The sequence below is a fragment of the Buteo buteo genome, chromosome 15 (assembly GCF_964188355.1).
Source record: "Buteo buteo chromosome 15, bButBut1.hap1.1, whole genome shotgun sequence".
NCBI classification, from domain to species: Eukaryota; Metazoa; Chordata; class Aves; order Accipitriformes; family Accipitridae; genus Buteo; species Buteo buteo.
This window is the reverse complement of record NC_134185.1, coordinates 4,227,115-4,246,666: the sequence shown is the minus strand read 5'-3', so window position 1 is coordinate 4,246,666 and position 19,552 is coordinate 4,227,115. Positions and strand designations below refer to the sequence as shown.

At 38.5% G+C, this 19,552-nt stretch overlaps 1 protein-coding gene across 2 annotated transcripts in view; it reads right to left on the bottom strand.

Annotated features, from left to right (window-relative positions):
• Nucleotides 1-19,552, bottom strand: part of COL19A1 (collagen type XIX alpha 1 chain) — a 204,397-nt gene that overhangs the window by 145,682 nt on the left and 39,163 nt on the right. For both annotated transcript variants that reach the window (XM_075046427.1, XM_075046428.1), the window contains 3 exons: nt 18,905-19,030; nt 18,331-18,393; nt 8,809-8,862 (listed from right to left, as the gene is read on the bottom strand). In XM_075046427.1, the coding sequence (XP_074902528.1) occupies nt 8,809-8,862; nt 18,331-18,393; nt 18,905-19,030 (243 nt within the window). The remainder of the gene's footprint in view (nt 1-8,808; nt 8,863-18,330; nt 18,394-18,904; nt 19,031-19,552) is intronic.

Here is a 19,552-nt window from a genome sequence, read left to right as displayed (position 1 = left end):
AACCGAACTGAACTGCTGTCGTTTAGCTTTAGGAATTGAAAAACCAGGGAGCTCAAGAGTTCCTGGAGTTGTGAACTGCAAAAATCACCTAATAAGGCAAAAATAAGTCAGCACAGCAGACAGCTCTCTGGAATCAAATTTATGATCAAAGGCTATTCAAAACACTTCCTTGTAACACTAAGGAGAGAGCGAGAGAAAGCAAGCAAGAACTATACATGCTGAAGCAATGAAACAAGTTTTGGAAAACATAATGGTCTGAAGTGTATTTGCCCAGTAAGGTTTTTAGAAAGCACATTTATACATCAGAAAGTGATTGAGAGCTACTGTTTTCATATACATCCATCTCTTAAAATCAGATGTGCGTTAATTATAAAGACATCACTGAAAACAAACAAAAAAATACAAAACTCATATCAAATTTGTTGCTGTAATAGATGGTGTCCAACCGCCTGATTTCCAATTGCCAGCAATTCTCAAACCCAAGGCTTTAAACTTAGTGGTAATAAAGTCTCCAATTGGAAAACCACTGTCTGTCTTTTTTGAGGCTATCTATTAAGTTCTTTACCCATAAAAAATTAGTTTTTAAAAATTTGCACCACATTTCCTATTAAAATGTTGTTTCAGCTTTGCATTCTTACAGCTTATAATTCTCCTACTTTGAAAAGCTTTCTGATGTCAAATACTTTTTCCTATATTAGTGATCATACTCTTTTTATCTCTGTGGGAGACTCCAGAGTAAAGCACTACAAGGATTTTTCAAAAGCTGCATAACTTGCACAATTTATGCCCATACCTGATCTAAAAATATTGAAATATAGCTGATCAGCAATGCCAGGAGCTCAGAAATTGGATGGCACTGAATAAAAGACAGACAAACTGAGTAAGATGGCTTTAAGCAGTACCTATCCAGTGCTCCACATGCATTTTTGGAAGCTTTCTCAGAGATGCTGATGAGCTACTTCGGAAATATCCTGACCCCTGTCAAGGATCTGTACAGCACATGAAATGTGGAAGGCACTGTGTCCAGAGATCTTTCGAGACAGCTGCAAGGAAAAGACTGCATTACTGTAAGCCCAACACCAATGTCTCCTCAGATTTGTGTATTTGCATGAGTGATTGATGCTCCAGGAGCATATGCTGAACTGGCATAATAGGCCATATATCCATGGCTCTTCTGCAAAGTCAAATATGCCTTAGAAATTTCTAGACAGAGTTTCCATGGTCTAGCTGGAGCAATGGGGAAAGCAGGTCAATGGTCACAAGGATCTTCATGATAACGTGATTTGATTTGGATGTACTTTTAACAAGTTTCCGTTTGTGGATTTTATGACATAGCTGGCCCTGAAGACCTGACCCTGGAGTAACTCAGTATGGAGACGGGTATTAAAAGCATCTCTGAAAGTAATTTGAAGTCACATGCTATACTAGCATGTCATTTATAATTTTTTTCCAAAATTTTAAGTTAATGTATAATATAATGTATATATATTTAAATCATGTTGGAAAACAAAGCACTGGACATTTCTAAGCCATGTTTTATATTGAGCTTCTGAATTCAATGTCCTCTAAAAAAAAAAATAAAAAAAAAATCTTATAATACAGCAGTTTTCGAACTCATTTTCTCAGGTACCACTCTTCCCACCAGGCAATGCAAACTAGGCTGTTCAGGAAGCGTTAACATGCTGTTTTGATGCAGGACACATACCACAAATGGTATCTGTATCACGTTCTGGGAACCATTTTACTAATCATTTCCTTACCTGTACCAAATATAAAGAGAACCCTATTACAAAAGGGTAATCAAATTTAACAAGAATAAAAATCATCAGGTTAGGTTTCAGAGTCAATTAAGACTGAAGACAGCACACTGAAAATGGACTTGGGAAAACAAAGTTACAAACAAGCATCTCAGAGTTAAATGAGAAAAACACCACCACAAACAGCATTATATATTCTAGTTCAGTTATCTTCAAGCTCACAATATATGTGAGTTCATGCACACTTTGTTGGGCTATGATCACAAATACATGCAAGTGAACAAAAGAAGGAACAATCCTTTTACAGATACCTACTACACAGTTTCACGTAAAGCCAGTCTCATTTTCATGACTCTTGAAGTACAAATAGCACACATACAGTTGGTAGAGCTCTTGAAATGTACACTCAGGTTTTTTTTCTCTAGTCTGACTTGGAATAGAAATGTAAGTTGTGTAGTGATAAACATTGTTTTTATTTGCATAAGCATTTCTTTCTCCTTTCAGTCTGTCTAAACTGTTTATGTTATCAATACACTGCAGGAGCACCCGTACAGCGCAGCAGTAAATGCACAGCTTATTGAATATTTCACTGCTTCTTCATGCTTACTGTACAAAACCACGTATTTTTAAAAGCTTATGCAATATATTTAATATTTTAGCATGTCTGTTCATAATCTAGATTGCAAAAAATTAGTGAAAAAAAACTACAACAGTAAAGGTAAGCCGTTAGAAAGTCAAGTATTAAAAGTGAATGGTGTCACAAGTATTTCACAAAATGTAGTTCAAGAAACATAGAAGCATCATCTCCACCACTGTGAATTGTATTCCATGAACCATAAGAAAGCAATTACTATGGAGGTTCGGATAAAGGGGAACAGACAGTAACAGTTTAGTTTGTTAAGTCTTCTGAGTTTTCCGAATTACATTTCTGGGTACATCAGTTTTATTTTTCAGAACGTAGCTACTGACAAAGAAGAAAAAATATTTTTGTAATAGAAAAAAATAGACAAATATGGAGTGGTCAAGAACAGAGCCAATTATTCACCTTCAGCAGCTTGAGTCCTTTGAGCCTTGCTGCAATCAGCATGTTCTCAGAAGCTTAAGAAATTTTTGGCTAGCAGGACCCGCAACACACATAAGCCGTAACTCCCCAAGAGGCTTAGTACTTTGTATCAAAGTGATGGCAACCTATCTCTCAGAACCAGAAACTCTCCCACTAAACTTTTCAAGTACACAGAGATTGTCCATCCCCTAAAATGTGATATGCCAAAACAGTTGAGAGGTTCATCTTGACTGCCAAGGCATAACAGACCAGCAAAAAACCCCCTCAACCCCCCCAAAACCCCAACCCCAAACAGGACTACATCACCTAGCATCCAGGACATAAATAAACTTTCCAATTTGGAGCTTCATTGTCATGGCATTATAGACCCAAAAGCAAAGAGAAGGAAAGGACTTGAGTTATTCAGCTGAGTGACACGAGTAGTGCAGGAAACAGTAAAATCTCAGCTATACAGAGGCAAATCAAACCCAGCTTGTTCGAGTTTACAAAAAGCTCAGGAAAGGAAAGGGACAGATGAACTCCCTGTAAATGAGAACAAAAAGATCTGGTGGGTTTTTTTGGTTCCCCCCCGCTTCTCCTCAGAAAAGGTCTAAGAACATATTCTTAAGGCTGGAATAGTTGACCTTCCAGTCATGGTTCAAAGCGTACACCTCCTTAAGTTGTCCAACTATTTGGAAGGCCTAGAAGGATACTACAAAAGGAGGATCCAACACACAATACGCTTCGCGTAAAGTCTAATTGTTTCCTGGGCTGGAAGAGCAGAGAGACTAACCCTGTTCTCTCCTGACACAAAATGCATAGCATTAAGGATGTTGACCATCCTTATCTGTATTGATCTCCCAGTAGGTGCTATGGAAACGAGCTGCACACGTGCAACCTGTATGGAAGTAATAAGACACTATGACTTCAGTAAAGGAGAAGCCTCTGGGTCTCACCAACAGGAGAGTCCTCTCGCCATTTCAGTATGACAGGAAGACTAGGAAAATAATCAAACTTTTTTAATAGGAATACTTTCCAGCGGTGTATCAACCTTGCTCAGATTACACCAGTGGTGTGACCCTGCACACAGCAATGGTGCATGAAGACCATTCCTAATGGCAGAGCAATCAGTTCTTGTTGTCATAATGAGGTTAGTCTAACCGCTAGATCAGGGTTGCTTAACTTGCGGAGCCTGATTTGCAGCAGACAGGCGACTGTCATCCTACACCTTAGAGCACTCCAGTCACCTCAAACCTCTGCTTCAGGGACAGATTTAATTTCTCAGGCCATACAGCCAGCAGTCTGGCTGCAATCCAATTATACTAAATGGCTTCAGAAGTGTATCCAGAGACAATTTCACTTGCTAATCACCAAAAAGCAGGCTAACACAGTGCTTCCCTTGACATGCATTTCTTCTGTCCTCACAGACTTTGCTGAACACCTCCAGAAGACTGAGGCATAAGGTCTCACATGCATAGTGATTCTGATTTACCACAACATTCTAGCTCTTCTTGTATCATGATTTGACAGGTATCTTGAAGAAGTGACCCCAGAAGGCTGAGCTGCAAGTCAGTCCTGATTGCAGGAAGGGGATCACGGCAACGTATTCCCTATCTTCTGGTAGTCTGCAAATGAAGCGAGTTTCCTTCAAAGGGAGGACTACTACCCTCTTATTTTTTCAAGCTATTAACTAACACCACAGAACTCTGATACTCTCAAGAATTTCTTCTGTTGCCCTAGAACTACTATTTAAAAAATATCTCTTAAGACTGTTCCCTGAAAAAGGGCAGGGATGAAAGAACTAGGTAGTTAGACATCAAATAGAGAGTCCTATATGTGATGGTGTCCACAACCTACTGCGCTGCGACTTTGGGGCCTGAAGTAGGGCTCCGCAGGGACTGCATTTGATTCTTGACTCTCTGGATCGGTCATCAGCACCGTCACACCGACTGCTCTTGCTGTGAAGGCAGATGAGATGACAGGCATGTTGTGGTGTGTTGCCAGTCAATGGAAACCTCATTTTTTACTTTGGCAGCTTACAAGAACTGCAGTAGAAAAATCAGCAAAAAATGCAGAACCATGGTCTGAATACTCATCCATTTTCTTCTAGGGGTTAAAGCTATTCTTATGTCACCCTAGAGTCATCAAGACTTAAACTTTGCTCTCTGTATTAGCCCACAGCAGATCCAACCTCTCAAATGGCAAGAGCCTCCTAGAAATCACCACCTAGATCTGCACCTAGCAGCCAGTACAACTGTTGCAAAACCACTGCAGCATTTAGTGAATAGGAAATTATGTTGTCAGCAGTAATACATCTTACAAATGACAGAAGGCCAAGTGTCACATTTAAAGACAGACAGAAGATACGTGAGGTACACAATCTATTTTCACACTTTAAATCCCTGAAAATGAAGGCCTTATATGAAGCCTTACAGGCTTCTCACCATTTACACAGATCTTGAAAATTAAGTATACAACCACAGAGCATTTTCCTGGGAGATTCTCCTGGTAAGATTCTCTCAAGTAATAAAGCATATTGGATAGGATTATTTTAACTTTAGGTTTTTGCTACAGTGTCAGGTACATTTGAGCTAATCAATTCTACAGAAACAGGCCTTCTGATAGCCAAGTTTATCTCATTCTAAGGTAAACTTCTAAAATAGGTCAAATGCATTGATGTTGCTGCTTACTCATAGCAACATGAGTAAGATCTGCCACATATTTATTCTCTGAACCTTTCCCCAGAGAAAGAAGTATGGACAATGGAGCATTGCAGTGAATAGGTCTTGGGTGTATCAGAAAGAGCTCCTCTGCTCTCTGAAGCCTCCAACTGCATTTACATAAAAAATAATTGTATCGTTTCTTTGTTCTTTTTCCTGTTTTTAACTAGTGACTCAGGGGGCACGTCTGCACAAAGCTCAGAAAAATACAGTGCAGAAATACATAAAAATAGCCAGACCAGTCATACAGATGTAACAGCTCCAACAAAAGATAATGCATATTGAAGGGTTTAAGAGGATAAACAAACAGCAGTAGCTCCCGAGAATGCTCTCCCAGCATTGCACAGTCTGAAACATAGGAGACGCCTTTGTATATAACAGTGCTTAGAGTATTTTTATTCCTTTACTTCATTCAGTTGTCTTTGAATCTACGTACATTTTTAGCATCTAGAACATCCCAGAAAAAGGAGCACAAAAATAACAGACGCACACAAATTTACATAGCTCTTGATGCCTCAACAAGAGACAGAGCATGTTAACACCATTCACAGCAGGAGGAAAATAGTGATTCTACCTCCAGAAAGGAGTTAATAATTCCACACAGCACTGTACTATTCTGCATAGACATGACAACGCTGGCTAGCAGAACCTGGGTGGCTGGATCTCAGTTTCTTCATTTAGCTATGCATGTACAAAATGTTTTGTTTGCCTTTTTTTTAAACAGCTTTTGGTTTTGCCAGTTTCAGATTCCATGGTAGTTCATTTTTAATTTGCAACAATAGTATGGCTTTTATCTAGTCTTTATTAAGAGAGTTATAATGTTCAGGAAAAGTACAGTGTCTTGATATTAAATATGATCTGACTGTTGAGCCTTACGTAAACTAACAGGAGCTTTGGGATTTGGCCTGACAGTGAATCTGTGAGGCACTAAGCAAAAAAAACCCAAACAGTATTAACCATGGAAACTGTAATAACAACTTGTACTGGAAAAGCAACGTAGCCTGGTAATTTTAAAGAAAGATAACATCAGAGAAGGAGCTACAGAAAGAGCCAAGGGAAAACACAGCGCCATTGTAGATCAATCTCATTCAATCTACAATGTTTTAGAATAACTCTGCCCATTAATTCACATCTGGGAGCACAGAAAAGTAAAAACTGTCTAGCTGAATCAAATCAAGGGTTTCTCTAGTCAAGTATATGACTACAACTGTGGCAACAACAGATGCCTACAGAACAGTATAACAACAAGGCAACCATAAAGACTTCTCCAGTGGGTTTCCCACACTTCAGTGTCTTGGAGCTCAAGAATTTTCAGACAAGCAGCAATGTCTGTCTAACACACTCCATGGATTTTTATTCCATCAATTTTCTAATATATTTTCAGAGTGTTTAAACCCTGTGCCAGAGTGTCCGAACTGTAGTCATGTAACAGGAAGAATGAGCCCTTTCTATCCTTTTTGAACTTGCTATCAGATAGGTTTGATGGTCTAGCTTGCACACTGAAAAGGAGAGTAAAATAAAAAAATAAATCCCTATTAACCTTTTCTGTTCCATCCCTGATCGCATAGAGCACAGAATAGGACATATTTCATCTCAGTTGTGTCTTTTTCAAATTGAAGTCCACATTGTCACACCTTAATTGGAAGATGGAGCTATCAAGAGCATTGGGCCTCTGAACCTTTTCCAGTAATATCGGATCCACTTTGAGATGTGGGAAACAGAACTGTATACATCATTCAGGATGCAGCACAATACGGTTTCATTAATAACAGTGACATTAAGATGCTTTTGCTTTGTTCCCTATTCTCTTCCTAATCATTCCTAAATTCCGTTTGTTTATTTGACCAGTGCTTAACAGTGAGCGTATGTTTTCATTGATCTGTAATTCCAAGGTCACTTTCCTGAACAGTAATAGTTAGTCCAGGGTCCAACATGAAATGTATAATGTTTGCTTTGGTTTTCCTCTTCATCACTTTACTATTACTTCCTCTGAATTTTACATACCACTCTATGATTCAGTCGCTCAACATTGCAAAGTCTCTTGACCATCTTTGCAGCCTGCTCTCCATTTTTCTACCGCATATAACTTAGCATCAGCAGCAAATATCATTAACTCATCTCTTTGGTAATATTACATGTCTACCTCCCATTTTTAACAAAACACAATTTGAGACAGAAATAGTAAGTAAAAACGAAAGATAATTTCATAATTCTGTATCCTGTTACTTACAAATTTTAAACCTGACAGTTGAAGTGAAACTCTACTCCTTTCAGTACTTAGAAATCTGGATAATTACAAATTAAACCAAACCCTGTGCCATTACTAAAATGTTGCATACATATGAAAGCAGCATGTCAACCAATAAAGCGCAACACTGAAATTCTGAGCCTCTCAGAGCAACAGCTGCCTTTAAAAGGCTTACTTGTTTAAGGCACTGAAAGAAAAGAAACTTGAAGTATATGATTAAAAAGAACCTAAATTGACAGAATTGAGGGTTGAGGACTTAAACTGTGATGCTAAAGATACCACTGAAATAAAAAAAAAAAACAAAACCAACTAACACATGTATCTGGAGAGTTTCATTCATTTATATATTGACTGACTTCCATGTATATGCAGAAAATCCACTATTATTTCAACTGTTACTATGGAACAGAAAAAAAAAAAAAAAGAAAAAAAATCACAAGAGGCCAAACGACCATAAACTCCAGCAACACACTGTTTCCTCAGTGTTATGAGGGCTGTGTTCTATAATGAAGATGCTAAATATTAGACTAGTAGACTTCCTCTAATACAGGTAACTAGCTCTAAACTCAGTAAACATGTACAACTGCCTTAATTTGCACACTAACATGCTGAAATGAAATGAAACTTACCCTCTTGACTACACGGGTAGGCTGACATGTTTCTTAGCCATGGCTGTTCCCAAATCTTTGCTTAGAAGTCAGTGTTGTTTATCTCAAGCTCTACCAAGTGGCCTGTTGAGAGCATAAGAGCTCTTTTCTAGGTGTGCAGACCACAAACTGCACAGTGGAACTAGTGGATTCCTTTGGTTCTGTATAGCTCCCCTTCCAGAAAAAAATTAAACAAGCAAGCACATCTGCAGAGAATACTATTGGTATACCATTTTTCAGTGTGCTACAAAAACATGGCAGCGCAGGTAAGAGAAGTTAATTTTCTAACATAAGAGTTCTATCCTCCCATTTCTGTACATGATTACAGATTAGCCACTGACATAAATGAACACTTCCTGTGAGTCAAATTACAAATCAATATATGTGAACATACCTTTTCGCCAGGAGTACCAGCAACGCCATCCTGTCCTTTTGCGCCCATTTCACCCTACAAAACAAATTATTCTGTTAGAAGTTTAAAGACTTCTGAGGTTAAAAACAACTACTCAGGTCATATCTGATTCAACAGAAAAGCACCTTCTACTCTGTTTTTGTTGTGCTTCGTAATGTAACCACTGTGGAGGAGGATGCCTTATATGTAACACTAAAATTGGACAAAATAAATACATTTTAAAACACCTATAATGTCAATTAAGACCCACATCTGACAAATACTGGCACATGCACATTTCCATAAAAAGCAGGTCTGCTGATTTTAAGGGAATTCACTGCAACAGCAGAGTGAAACCAAGGGGTCCATTTTCACTGGCCTAAGTGTGTTCTACAGTGAAGCTCACTATGTAATACAGGATTTTTTTGTCTAAAAGTCACATGCCCACAATATTTTTAAAAGACACTATTTCAGCTCAGTTCCTCTCTCCCTGTCTTTTACCCCCCCAGAGAAACCAAATCCTAAACCGTAAGCACTCTATAAGAAAATTTTAGTTTTAAGAGACAAATGACCAACTGATCAGGAGAGGTATGGAAGATCCCAGCAGCTGCAAATTGGACCATGAGTCTTCAAAATGATTGAAGAAAACAAAACACAGAAATTTTGCTTAATAATGTCAAGCACAAGGGTTACAAAATTTAAAATAAAAATCGGGTGGACTCTAGAGGAATATAATGAAAGAACTGAAACTGTATTATAGTCTTAATTTAAAAACAAAACAAAACATTAGGTTTGTCTACTTGTACCAAGAAGAGAACATCCTCTAGCAAACAGAAAATGCCGCAGCCTTTTTTGGAGTAATCCAATTCTTTATGAAGAAAATGTCACTGGTTTGAAAAGAATTAACCATCAAATTGTTCTTTGAGAGAAACGGTTGAACCAAGAAGCAGAAGAGCCACATTTACACAAATAATTGGTTCCTAAAACAGGTTGTAAACTTTGGTTTGGAGCCCAAATCTGAAACTGCAAACCCAAAAGTCCCTGCTGAGGAATTAGTGCCCAAGACCTCTAAACTCACAAAGTGTGTAAATTTTTAAATAGCAGGATCCTGGAAACTCCTAATTCTGACATTCGGCATATGCAGAAACTTCTCGGCATTAGGCAAAGTTCAATAGTTTAGTCAATAAACCCACTCTGCAGTAACAAATAGTTTCTCATGATCTTCCCAATAGGATACACACACAGTGCTGCAGTGATTTTTTTCTTCTTCTGTTACCTATAAGACAGGAGATGCTTAACTCGACGGCGTAGCAGAAAGGCTTTGTCTCGGCCACAGAACATCCATGTTCTGTGCCCCCCGCAGCCTATGAGTGCTCCCCGCCTGCACCCCCACTTGCCTGGATGGCTGATGCCTGCCAGCGCACTGGTGGTCATGGGATCTAAAGCTCTTCCAAAGTTCACAACAGGAACGTTAGGAACTGGACAAGTGAACTGCATCCCAGCAGCCTGGTGTCGTGCCTGAGAGCAAGGAGACCAGGTTCCTATCCAGATGACCGTTCCTGCATTTTACATAAGACCGTCCCCATGTAAAGTGCATAACCATTTCTTAAGTTACAACCTAAGTCTCTCCGTCAGGTTTAAAGTGATTTTAATTAATGTAGTTATGGTACAATAACAGCAGCTAGGCATCCCAGAATTCAGTATCAGAAAACAACACTGCTGTAAAGCTTTTTAAAAATCAAACCACAAAAAACCCTACCAAAACCAAAAATATGAAAAAGCTTCATAGACAGAATACTGTAGTACCTTTATCTTTTCAGCATAAATGTAATACCTCTGTCCTGAAATGAAGTTATTAACCTTTCTGAAGCTAAGAAAGGAGCAGTAAGATTGGCAAGTAGTACATAACAACAGTATTTGCTATATCCCAGAACAGCCATTATGAAACATTTAATCCCTGGTAAAGGAAGGATTTACAATACATGCTTTTCCTCAGCATTCCCTCTAGGCTGGCACACAGCAGCTGCTGACTCAGCACACTGTACTCCGAGGTGCTTAAGTCTCCTTATGCTCTACCCAGGGAGTCTATGGATCAGATCCAGGGCCCTGGATGGCACTCTTAGTTAAGTTCTGACAATTCAATATTTTTGTCTCTAGCCTCAAGGAAAAAAAAAAAAAGACAAGGAAAAAAAACAGAAGGGAAAAAACCAACCAAACCAAACACCACCACCCCAAACCCCAAAGTCTACAGGTCAAATTTCCTTGCTACCTTTTTCTAAAGGCAAAATGATGTCTCCTAATGACTGTCGCCACAATTTTGAAGTAAGCTGTCATGCCCTAATACTATATCTGTTGCTTCTCACCTGCCATAAAACTTACCTACCTTCCTTGCCCCCCATTTTAATTTCTTAACAATTATTCACAGAAACCATCATAAAACAACTGCACGTGTACAGCCTGGCTCAAAACTCCTTTGTTCATAACACATGAGCTAAGTGGATCAATCAAAGTGAGCGACTCCCAGGTGCAGAGTACTATTCCAGCCGTAAGTTTAAACCACTGCTCAGACACAACCATGTTCTGGAGGAGCATACGAGCCATCTCCTATGTCCTTTTTATTCATGTGAATAGCATGAACCCACTGGCACTACGAGGGACAAAGAAGCAGGACTGGCCCCTGGTTACCTTATCACCCACAGAGTGACTCTCTTATCTATGCACGCTCTGTTCCCTTATGGCACTTGCCAGTATTTTAATAGACCAGAACCACTTTGTTACATCCAGCAGTGTATTTTTATATACTGTATAGTCTAAAATTACACAGCCTGCTACACGCCAGAAAGCCTTTAGCATATATGACTTACGAGCCAATTAACCAAGGTATGTTTACGCTTCTGTTCCACTAACTGCCAACAGACTCCCCACCTTGAAGACAATTATTTTCCACTGCAAATTAGATCATAAAGTTATGCTTCTATCTTGTAATTGTGATTTTAGTAGCCACAGTCTGAAAGGTTGTAGTTTTTCATGCTTTTATTCAATGAGTTTAAAGATCAGATACTATAGGTTGTACAACCTATAACAGTATTCACACAGGCAGCATGGCAGAATAAAAGAAGAGCAAATGCATTTTTAAGGGGCTTTTGCCTATTCTTTTTGTTTAATGGCATTTTCCTTTGCTTCTGTAGACCTCGAAGTCCTTCACAAAAGTGAAAAGGCACCCTTTTCTCTTTCTTATGTAGTAAATGCCAAAAGTATAGAAATGAGATGAAAAAACAGGGTTCCTGACCATCAGGCCTACATCTACCCCTAAATAAATCTCTTCTATGCCGTAACAAGAATATTCTAACTCCTGACACACACTGTAATTGAACTTTTTAAGTTTATGTAAATAAATTAGTAAGAATGGGAATAAAGAACTGCATTTACTTATAACTACCAAAGCCAACAATATATGCTGCCAGAAGAACAATTTCATAAGCTGGTGAACACTAGGAGTACAATGCTGGCATTCATAGGTTACAAGGAACACACAGTGTAACAACATTCAAAGGTAGCACCGTGAGCTTTAAGTCTACTGTTAGGATTTTCTGCTAAGGGTACCAGTGAAAATCCTTTTCAACTGAGCACAAGATACTGATTGAATAAAATATTTAAGCCATAGCACATTTTTCAGAAGGTGATCTCTTGCAAACAATGGGATGGCTACTATATTTTTGACAATGTTTATTTTGGTAAAATCATAAGCAGACAGGGTGGAAATTCAGCAGGCTGAAGTCAGGACGGGGGGCAAAGCAAGCTTCTATCAACTTCCCGTAAAGCCAAGCCAAACTAAATCCTTCAAAAGATATCACAAATAGCAGACATGCTTCTTTCCAATGCTACCAATCAGCCTTCTATCTGAAGCGGAAACAATTTTGCACATCGGAGACCACCTGCAGTGTTACACTTGTGATCATTTTTTGACATTAATGATTCAGAGTTTCAAAAGCACTTGACCTTTGGTACCTCTTCGTACCATGCAGCCTTTACTCAATGCACCTGTCATAGAAATAATATGGCAGTAGCAGACACAAAATACAGCACCTTGATTCCTATACCACACATTACTATTGAAGTCATTTACAGCAAAGATAGCCTACAGCCAAATGTGGCAATAAAGAAAATGACAAAGTGATAATTATTTAAGTTAACAAATTACGGTCCTTTCTAGTATAAAACCAAAACCAATTCTTTTAGGAAAGTATTTTATTTAAACACATTACTTTGTCTCTTAAATTGCATATCTATTTAAAATGTATTTACATTGTGATATGGAGTGGGATTAACTTGACACATTAATATTTAATCTAGAAAACAAAGTCTACAAGGAATTTTGAGAGGTGGAAAATATTCTCAGCAGGGTTCTGTGCTAACCAGGTACAGATGATTATTTTAATACTAAGATAAAAGCAAATGCACTTAATAAACAGAAAGAATGACATTAACGCAGCCTAGAGCACACACTGCTAGAGAATTGCATTACAACATTGCTCTTGCTTACAACGGGGACATATTAGTTCAGATAAAATGAGCAACCTACGCCAGTTGTCAAAACACTCCTTAATGAAAATTAGCTTTGGTTTTCTAAGATTTCATTAAGTAAATTAGCTTTCCTGGTTTTCATCTCTGTGTAGTTACGCATGCCAATAGCATCAGAAATGTCCAGGTAAGAAAATACGTATTATTATCAAGAAAGAAATACCAGCACACTCTGAAAAGAGTTGTTCCCAGCAGGCAGTGTACTGACAGGATTTCCAAAAGTGATGAATTGGAAGGTGAAACTGGTAATGTAGAGAACTCACACTTTATACTAGTTCCGTCATCTATACGATTAACGTGAGAGGCAGTCTCTGTAAGAAATTACATAAGCTAAAATTTAAAACTTAGATATACAGACAGGTAAACAGTTCTCAGGATTATAAAATGGTGATAGAACTATTTAGAAGACCTGGGAAAATCCCCACCTCATTAGGAACTTTTATTTGATGAATACAATAAATTCAAATTCAGAGAATTTGCCAAGGGTGAGAAGGAAAACTCATCCCACAGGCAGCATCACTCCAGGGTTTCCCTGGCACTGCAGGAGAAGCAGGGAGTATGGAGCCCAGGAAGCACCATCCCTGTTACTCTCAGTAGAAGCCCCTGGCTGTAAGACTTTTTTTTAAAGAAAACAAATTAAACTGTATTACTAATGTTTTTCCTTATTAATTTGGTAACTTGGACTATTAGATGGGTAAAACATTAGGTAGGACTACCAAGAAATTCTTAGCTCCGTAGGCATGGAGCGTTCCTTTTTGCCCATTATAAAATTTTAGTCTAAGTACACTGGCAATTCCTGACTTTGTCATCACTGACAGCCAGCCGCATTTTGCCCCCAATTTTTTTTCTTTTTCATGCATACCAGTTACTAGGACCCTACCAATAACTTTGGCAACAACAATTGGAACAGAAAGGAACCATTCTCAAGGCTGCATGATATGATAGATATGCCTTAGGTGGAATCAGGTGGACCTGGGTTATAAGAGGACTGGCAGAGGAGGGGGAGAGGGAGACTAGCAAGGAAAATCGGCAGAAAGAGCAGTCAGACACCTCATTTCTCCACAAGTTCTTTTTTCTTATCATTCTATGATAAATATTTTCTTAGCGCAACAATATATTGCATAAACTTATCTCCACCAATCCTAAAATAGCCTTTTAAACATCGTTTTCCTTAAGTAAAATTTAAATTAATGAAGCTCACTTGAATATCAATAAATTTCTCCATAGTGTGCATCAACAGGCACTTAGACATTTGAAAGCACTCTGCCTCTGGCTTTTTGCTCCCTGCTGTACTTACAGCATTAACCAATGACCTATTAATACAGCTTGGAATGTTTTAATATTATATCAAAATATTTAATTCTCTTTGGATTTCAATTTAAAATCTTTCGTGGGCACTAAGTTTGCCTAACAGAAATAAAAAAAAAGATTACATACAATTACTTTTTTTAGCCTCTTTGCTAGAGAAAATTAGTTTGTATATTCCACATATATGTAATCATTCCAATTACTGTGATCCATATTCTGTCTTTCTGAATAATTTGTACATGTTGAGGACAAAACAGGACCTTCACCTTATGATCAAAAGGCATTTGCTAATAATGAATGTATTTTTAAGAGTCTGAGTAGCTGTATACCATGCTGGGTAGTAGAAATTGCTTTCAAAACAGAAAACAGTAACTATCTCACTCAGCTCAGCAGAAGAGGAAACCTCCCTCTACAGAACAGGTATCAAAATGTGTTAAATCACAGGAGACTTCCACCTGACTTGTGATCGCTTGCAACTTGTGAAATACACTGTGCTAAGAATCAAGCTACAGTGAGAATAACACAGTACATTATTCATGGATAACCTAAACTGTACACTCGACTGCTGCTGCCTCCCAGTTTTCATCCAATGGGAAAAAGCTATCAGGCAGTCCAAAAACTGTGCTTCAAGGGCAGAGACCAGTAAGCAACAAAGAAGGTTGGTCCTGGTGACTTTTTGAGTCTTAATTATTCAGACATTAAGGAGCAGGAGGTTGTCCCTTGCTGCAGATAGCTGCAGAAACTGATCTTCCAGCAAATAAAATCCTGCAGAGCAAACACCCCTGGATGCAAGCTTGCACAGGAAACAAAAGGGACGGGGACTACCGCCCTTGAGGCGGCTTTTGCTACACAGTAAGGGGTGTATGGTACTGAACTGAATGGTTTGGTCATTCAAGAAGGGAGACAGACTTGAAACTGAGCAGCTTCTTCACCCCTGAAGCACCAGAGGTAACAGTTCTATTGTTGAGTGAAGAACTGTTCTCATAATGTCCTCACAAAGCCCTAACAGAAGGCCAGGCATACAAATAGGAAGGTCATTCACACAAATGGAATAATTTTGATCAGTGATCCTCCTGTACATTCAGATGGATAGCTTGGCAGAGATGCATCAGTATTTGCATGAATGCTTGTTCCAATGAAAATACGGCACTTTAGTCATTTGGGCCCACAATACACTTTGGACTTTGGCTCAGACCCGTTCAGAGGTACTAAGATGAGCCAAGAGTCCAGGACTGCCAACGGTACTGCCAAGTGTACAGGAATGAAGTGGAAACAGGCTAATAATTACATTCAAAATGCCTAAAAATGGTTTATCAGGTATCATGCTTTTTATTGGTGATAGCTTAGATATTCCTGAACATGCCAAACAGAGTCTGATCTTAGGGAACAGCTATGTTAGACTGAAGAGAAGGGCAATTTTGGGAGGCTTGAATATCGCCTAACACCAATTTGTGTATGTAGAGACTTTCTTGCCAATCCCACAGCAACAAAAAGACATGTAAATTCAGTCATACAATTAATTACAATGGATGGGAAATTGGAATGAGATGACATACAGTAAAAGGGTAAGGAATATTGTGCTGAACAGAGATAATATCAACAGATACAGAAATTTCCCAGGAAAGAAGCTAAAAAATTAACATTAACTTGTTTTCACTTGGATGCTGCCATGGCAAAGACATTTAAATATAGTTAGTTGGATGCTAATAATATTATGATTTAGAAGCAAAAGCAAACAATAAAATGAGGAGCTGAGCATGAGCAAAATAGGAAACTTAAGCTGAAGAGCCATCAGACGACTTACACCGTTTTTCTGTTACTGGCCAGCAAAGTCATCAATAAGCTGCTTATTTCATGTATAACATGTTACAAACCATCCAGCCACAGTCTGTTACTCTCCTTTATGTCATCTGGCAATAAATCAGGTATCCTGCATGTCTGGAATGGTCTGGGGTCTTGCTGCCTCTCCACCTCTAATTATTGATGTAACAAGGCCATTACTGCGAGCAAGTGTTACTGAAAACTTGCATAAATGCAGAGGCGAAGAAAAAATGGTACTAAATCCTCAGAGAACATGGCATTCAGCTCCATTGTGGTAGGCACTATTCCAGGCAGTATTTGTTTTCTCCCAAAGGTCAATGCTGAGACTATCCTTTTAATCACAGTAGTAATGTGCCCTCCACCTACCCCCAAACAAAACCAAAAAAAACCCACCCCAAAGCTAGGAAGCAGCAAGTATTGGTCAATTATAAGGAAGGTTCAAACTAAGCTGCTTTCTAGCTGTTTGCCATACTCCCTCTGACTTTAATGTGCTGATTCATTGAATTTTGTGAAGTGACATTCACAGATGCCAATTTACTGTCATTAGGCTAAGCTGCTAAATGCACATAGTCCTGCTCAGGCTTTAAACATTCAGTGAAGTATCAGAGTAGCTGGTGACAAACAGATCAAATTTGGACTTATAGGTAGTAGGCCACTATCAAAAAATTTTTCGATTTGTATAAATCTTGAAAGATTTCTTTTTCGTGAATCTCAAGCTTAACAATTTTCAGTTTTACGCCTAAACCAAAAATTTTGTACTTTGTAATTACCAACCATGTCAGACATAGCCCCATGCAATTTGGTATCAATGATGCATGGAAGTTGAAAGGGTTCACTGACCGTTGGATGGTTTTTGAATCAATGCAATGAGGGTTTCTTTGTAAAACAAACAGAACAAGAGAACTGGAGGTGACTGCAGGCACCCACATGCTTTATTTAGAGGTACTATGCTTAACATCGTAAATACTGCTAATTGTCTGTGAGATGGAATGGTAAAAAAATTAGACTTCTGAAGTCTCCTTTCTTATCTTAGTAGCAGTAATAGTCTAAATGGGGAGCAGAAGAGCAGTTTCCCAAATAAATGCTAGGAAACTCCCTATGTTGGTAACACGGACAAACCCCAACACTGACAACTTTTCTATGTACTCAGACCTAGGATCAGCAAAAAATCATTATTATATTTGGAAATTGCCAGCAATTCCTCTAGGTTCAGCTGGGCTATAGAAACTAACATGTGTGAACTTTTTTTCCACCTAGGAAAAAGGAATAGGCCCAAGGAAAGGAGCACCAACTGGCCTGTCCTGGGGGCTTGTCAATGTCAGGTCCCTCTCCCTTCACAATTCAGAAAGTTTCAGGTAAGAATGATGTCAAAGAATATACAGCGCTGAGGTGCTACGAGTGAATTCATACCCTCCTACCGATGATGCAAGGATGAATCCACCACATAGGATTCTGTCCTTCAACAGTGACATGCACGCATCATACAGGAAAATCCTTGTCACAGATGACATATGTGACTTCTCTTTTTTTGGATAAGGGCAACAGGCAGTAGGACAGGCTGACAGGGTTGGGTGGGCATGTACTTCCCAGGCAGGGAAACTGTGTTCCATGGAGTCGCTGAGGGGACCCTGAAGTGAGACAGCTGTAAGGTGCCAGGCAGGAAGCCCACACACAGAACCAGAGACTGACTGATAAAGGATTTAACCCATGTATAGGCAGATTCCTTTAAGGAATAACAAAATCCATAAAGCTTCTATTTAAGTAAGATAAGCCAAAGATAAAGATTTGAAAGAGAGAATTCAACTGATATTTTACCTTTTCACCTTTAACTCCTTTCTGGCCTGGCAAACCAGCTACTCCTGGCAATCCTGCTTCTCCCTGATTTTAAAAGAAACCAAAAATCAACAAAGAAGCAGATCCAAAATATGTATTTGATTTGGTTTCCTTGTCTTTATCACAAAAGCCTAACAAAGCAAATGACTTGGAATAAATATAGTGCAAGATTCAGGAGAAGGATTTTAAAAAAACAAAAAAAAACCAAAAAACCAAAAGGATTATGTAGAAAATAATTTATTCTTAAGCAAAACCATTTACACTACATATAATGCCTAAATATAATTCTCATTTTTACCACGGATTTTTTTTTGGGTGTGTATTCAAACAACTAAACCTTACAGACCTCTGCAACTCTAACTTTAAAATAACTAAATCTAAAATGTACTGTTTCTTAACTGGGAAATACAATCTAAGTACAATACTACAAACCAGTAAGATATTTTTCATATTTCATACATTTAAAAAAAAAATTAACAAAATCAACCTTTTTTTTTTAATGCCTAGCAGGTTTAAACAGCATGATGCACTAAAAAGCAATAGGAAAACCTCATACTTTATTTGGAAAGCAGTGGCATCTCTCTCTAGATTCTTGCTGCATTCCTGGAAGCGTGTATATTTTGCTGGCATGAACAGTCACTGGTGATGAAGTTGTAGCAAGCAATCTCTCCTCACGTGGGCACTAAAACAAAACCAAGATTCTCTGATTTTTGGTCCACTTTAGTTAATAGATAAATAGTATCCAAACACTATTTTTAAGTTACTTTCTGTTTTAGTACTCCTGTACACACCATATTACAGAGAAGCCACAACAATTGCCAAACGAGGAAAAAGCTGTAGTAAAATGAAGTCTAGACATTGTGATCCTTCTGTACTAAAATCGATGCCAGTTAAAACTGTTCTGACTGTCCCACTTTCTTCCAAAAGAGCCCAGACAGAGGAATAAAGTCTCCCAAAATTAGAAGTAGTGAAGCAGAAAATCTCCATGGGAAAAAAAAAAAAGAGGGTACTTCTCAGTCTCATCCCGTCCTTCGCCCCCTGACCCAAAATGCAAAATGTCAGAGTGAGTGTAAGGGAAAATTCTGTCATTTTTTTGTAATGAAATACTTTGGGCATGCACAAGTTGGAAACAAACAAAAAGCCCTGAAGCCAATATTCAGCTGTCTGTAACTCATGAGAGCTGAGCCAACCTGAAGATATACTA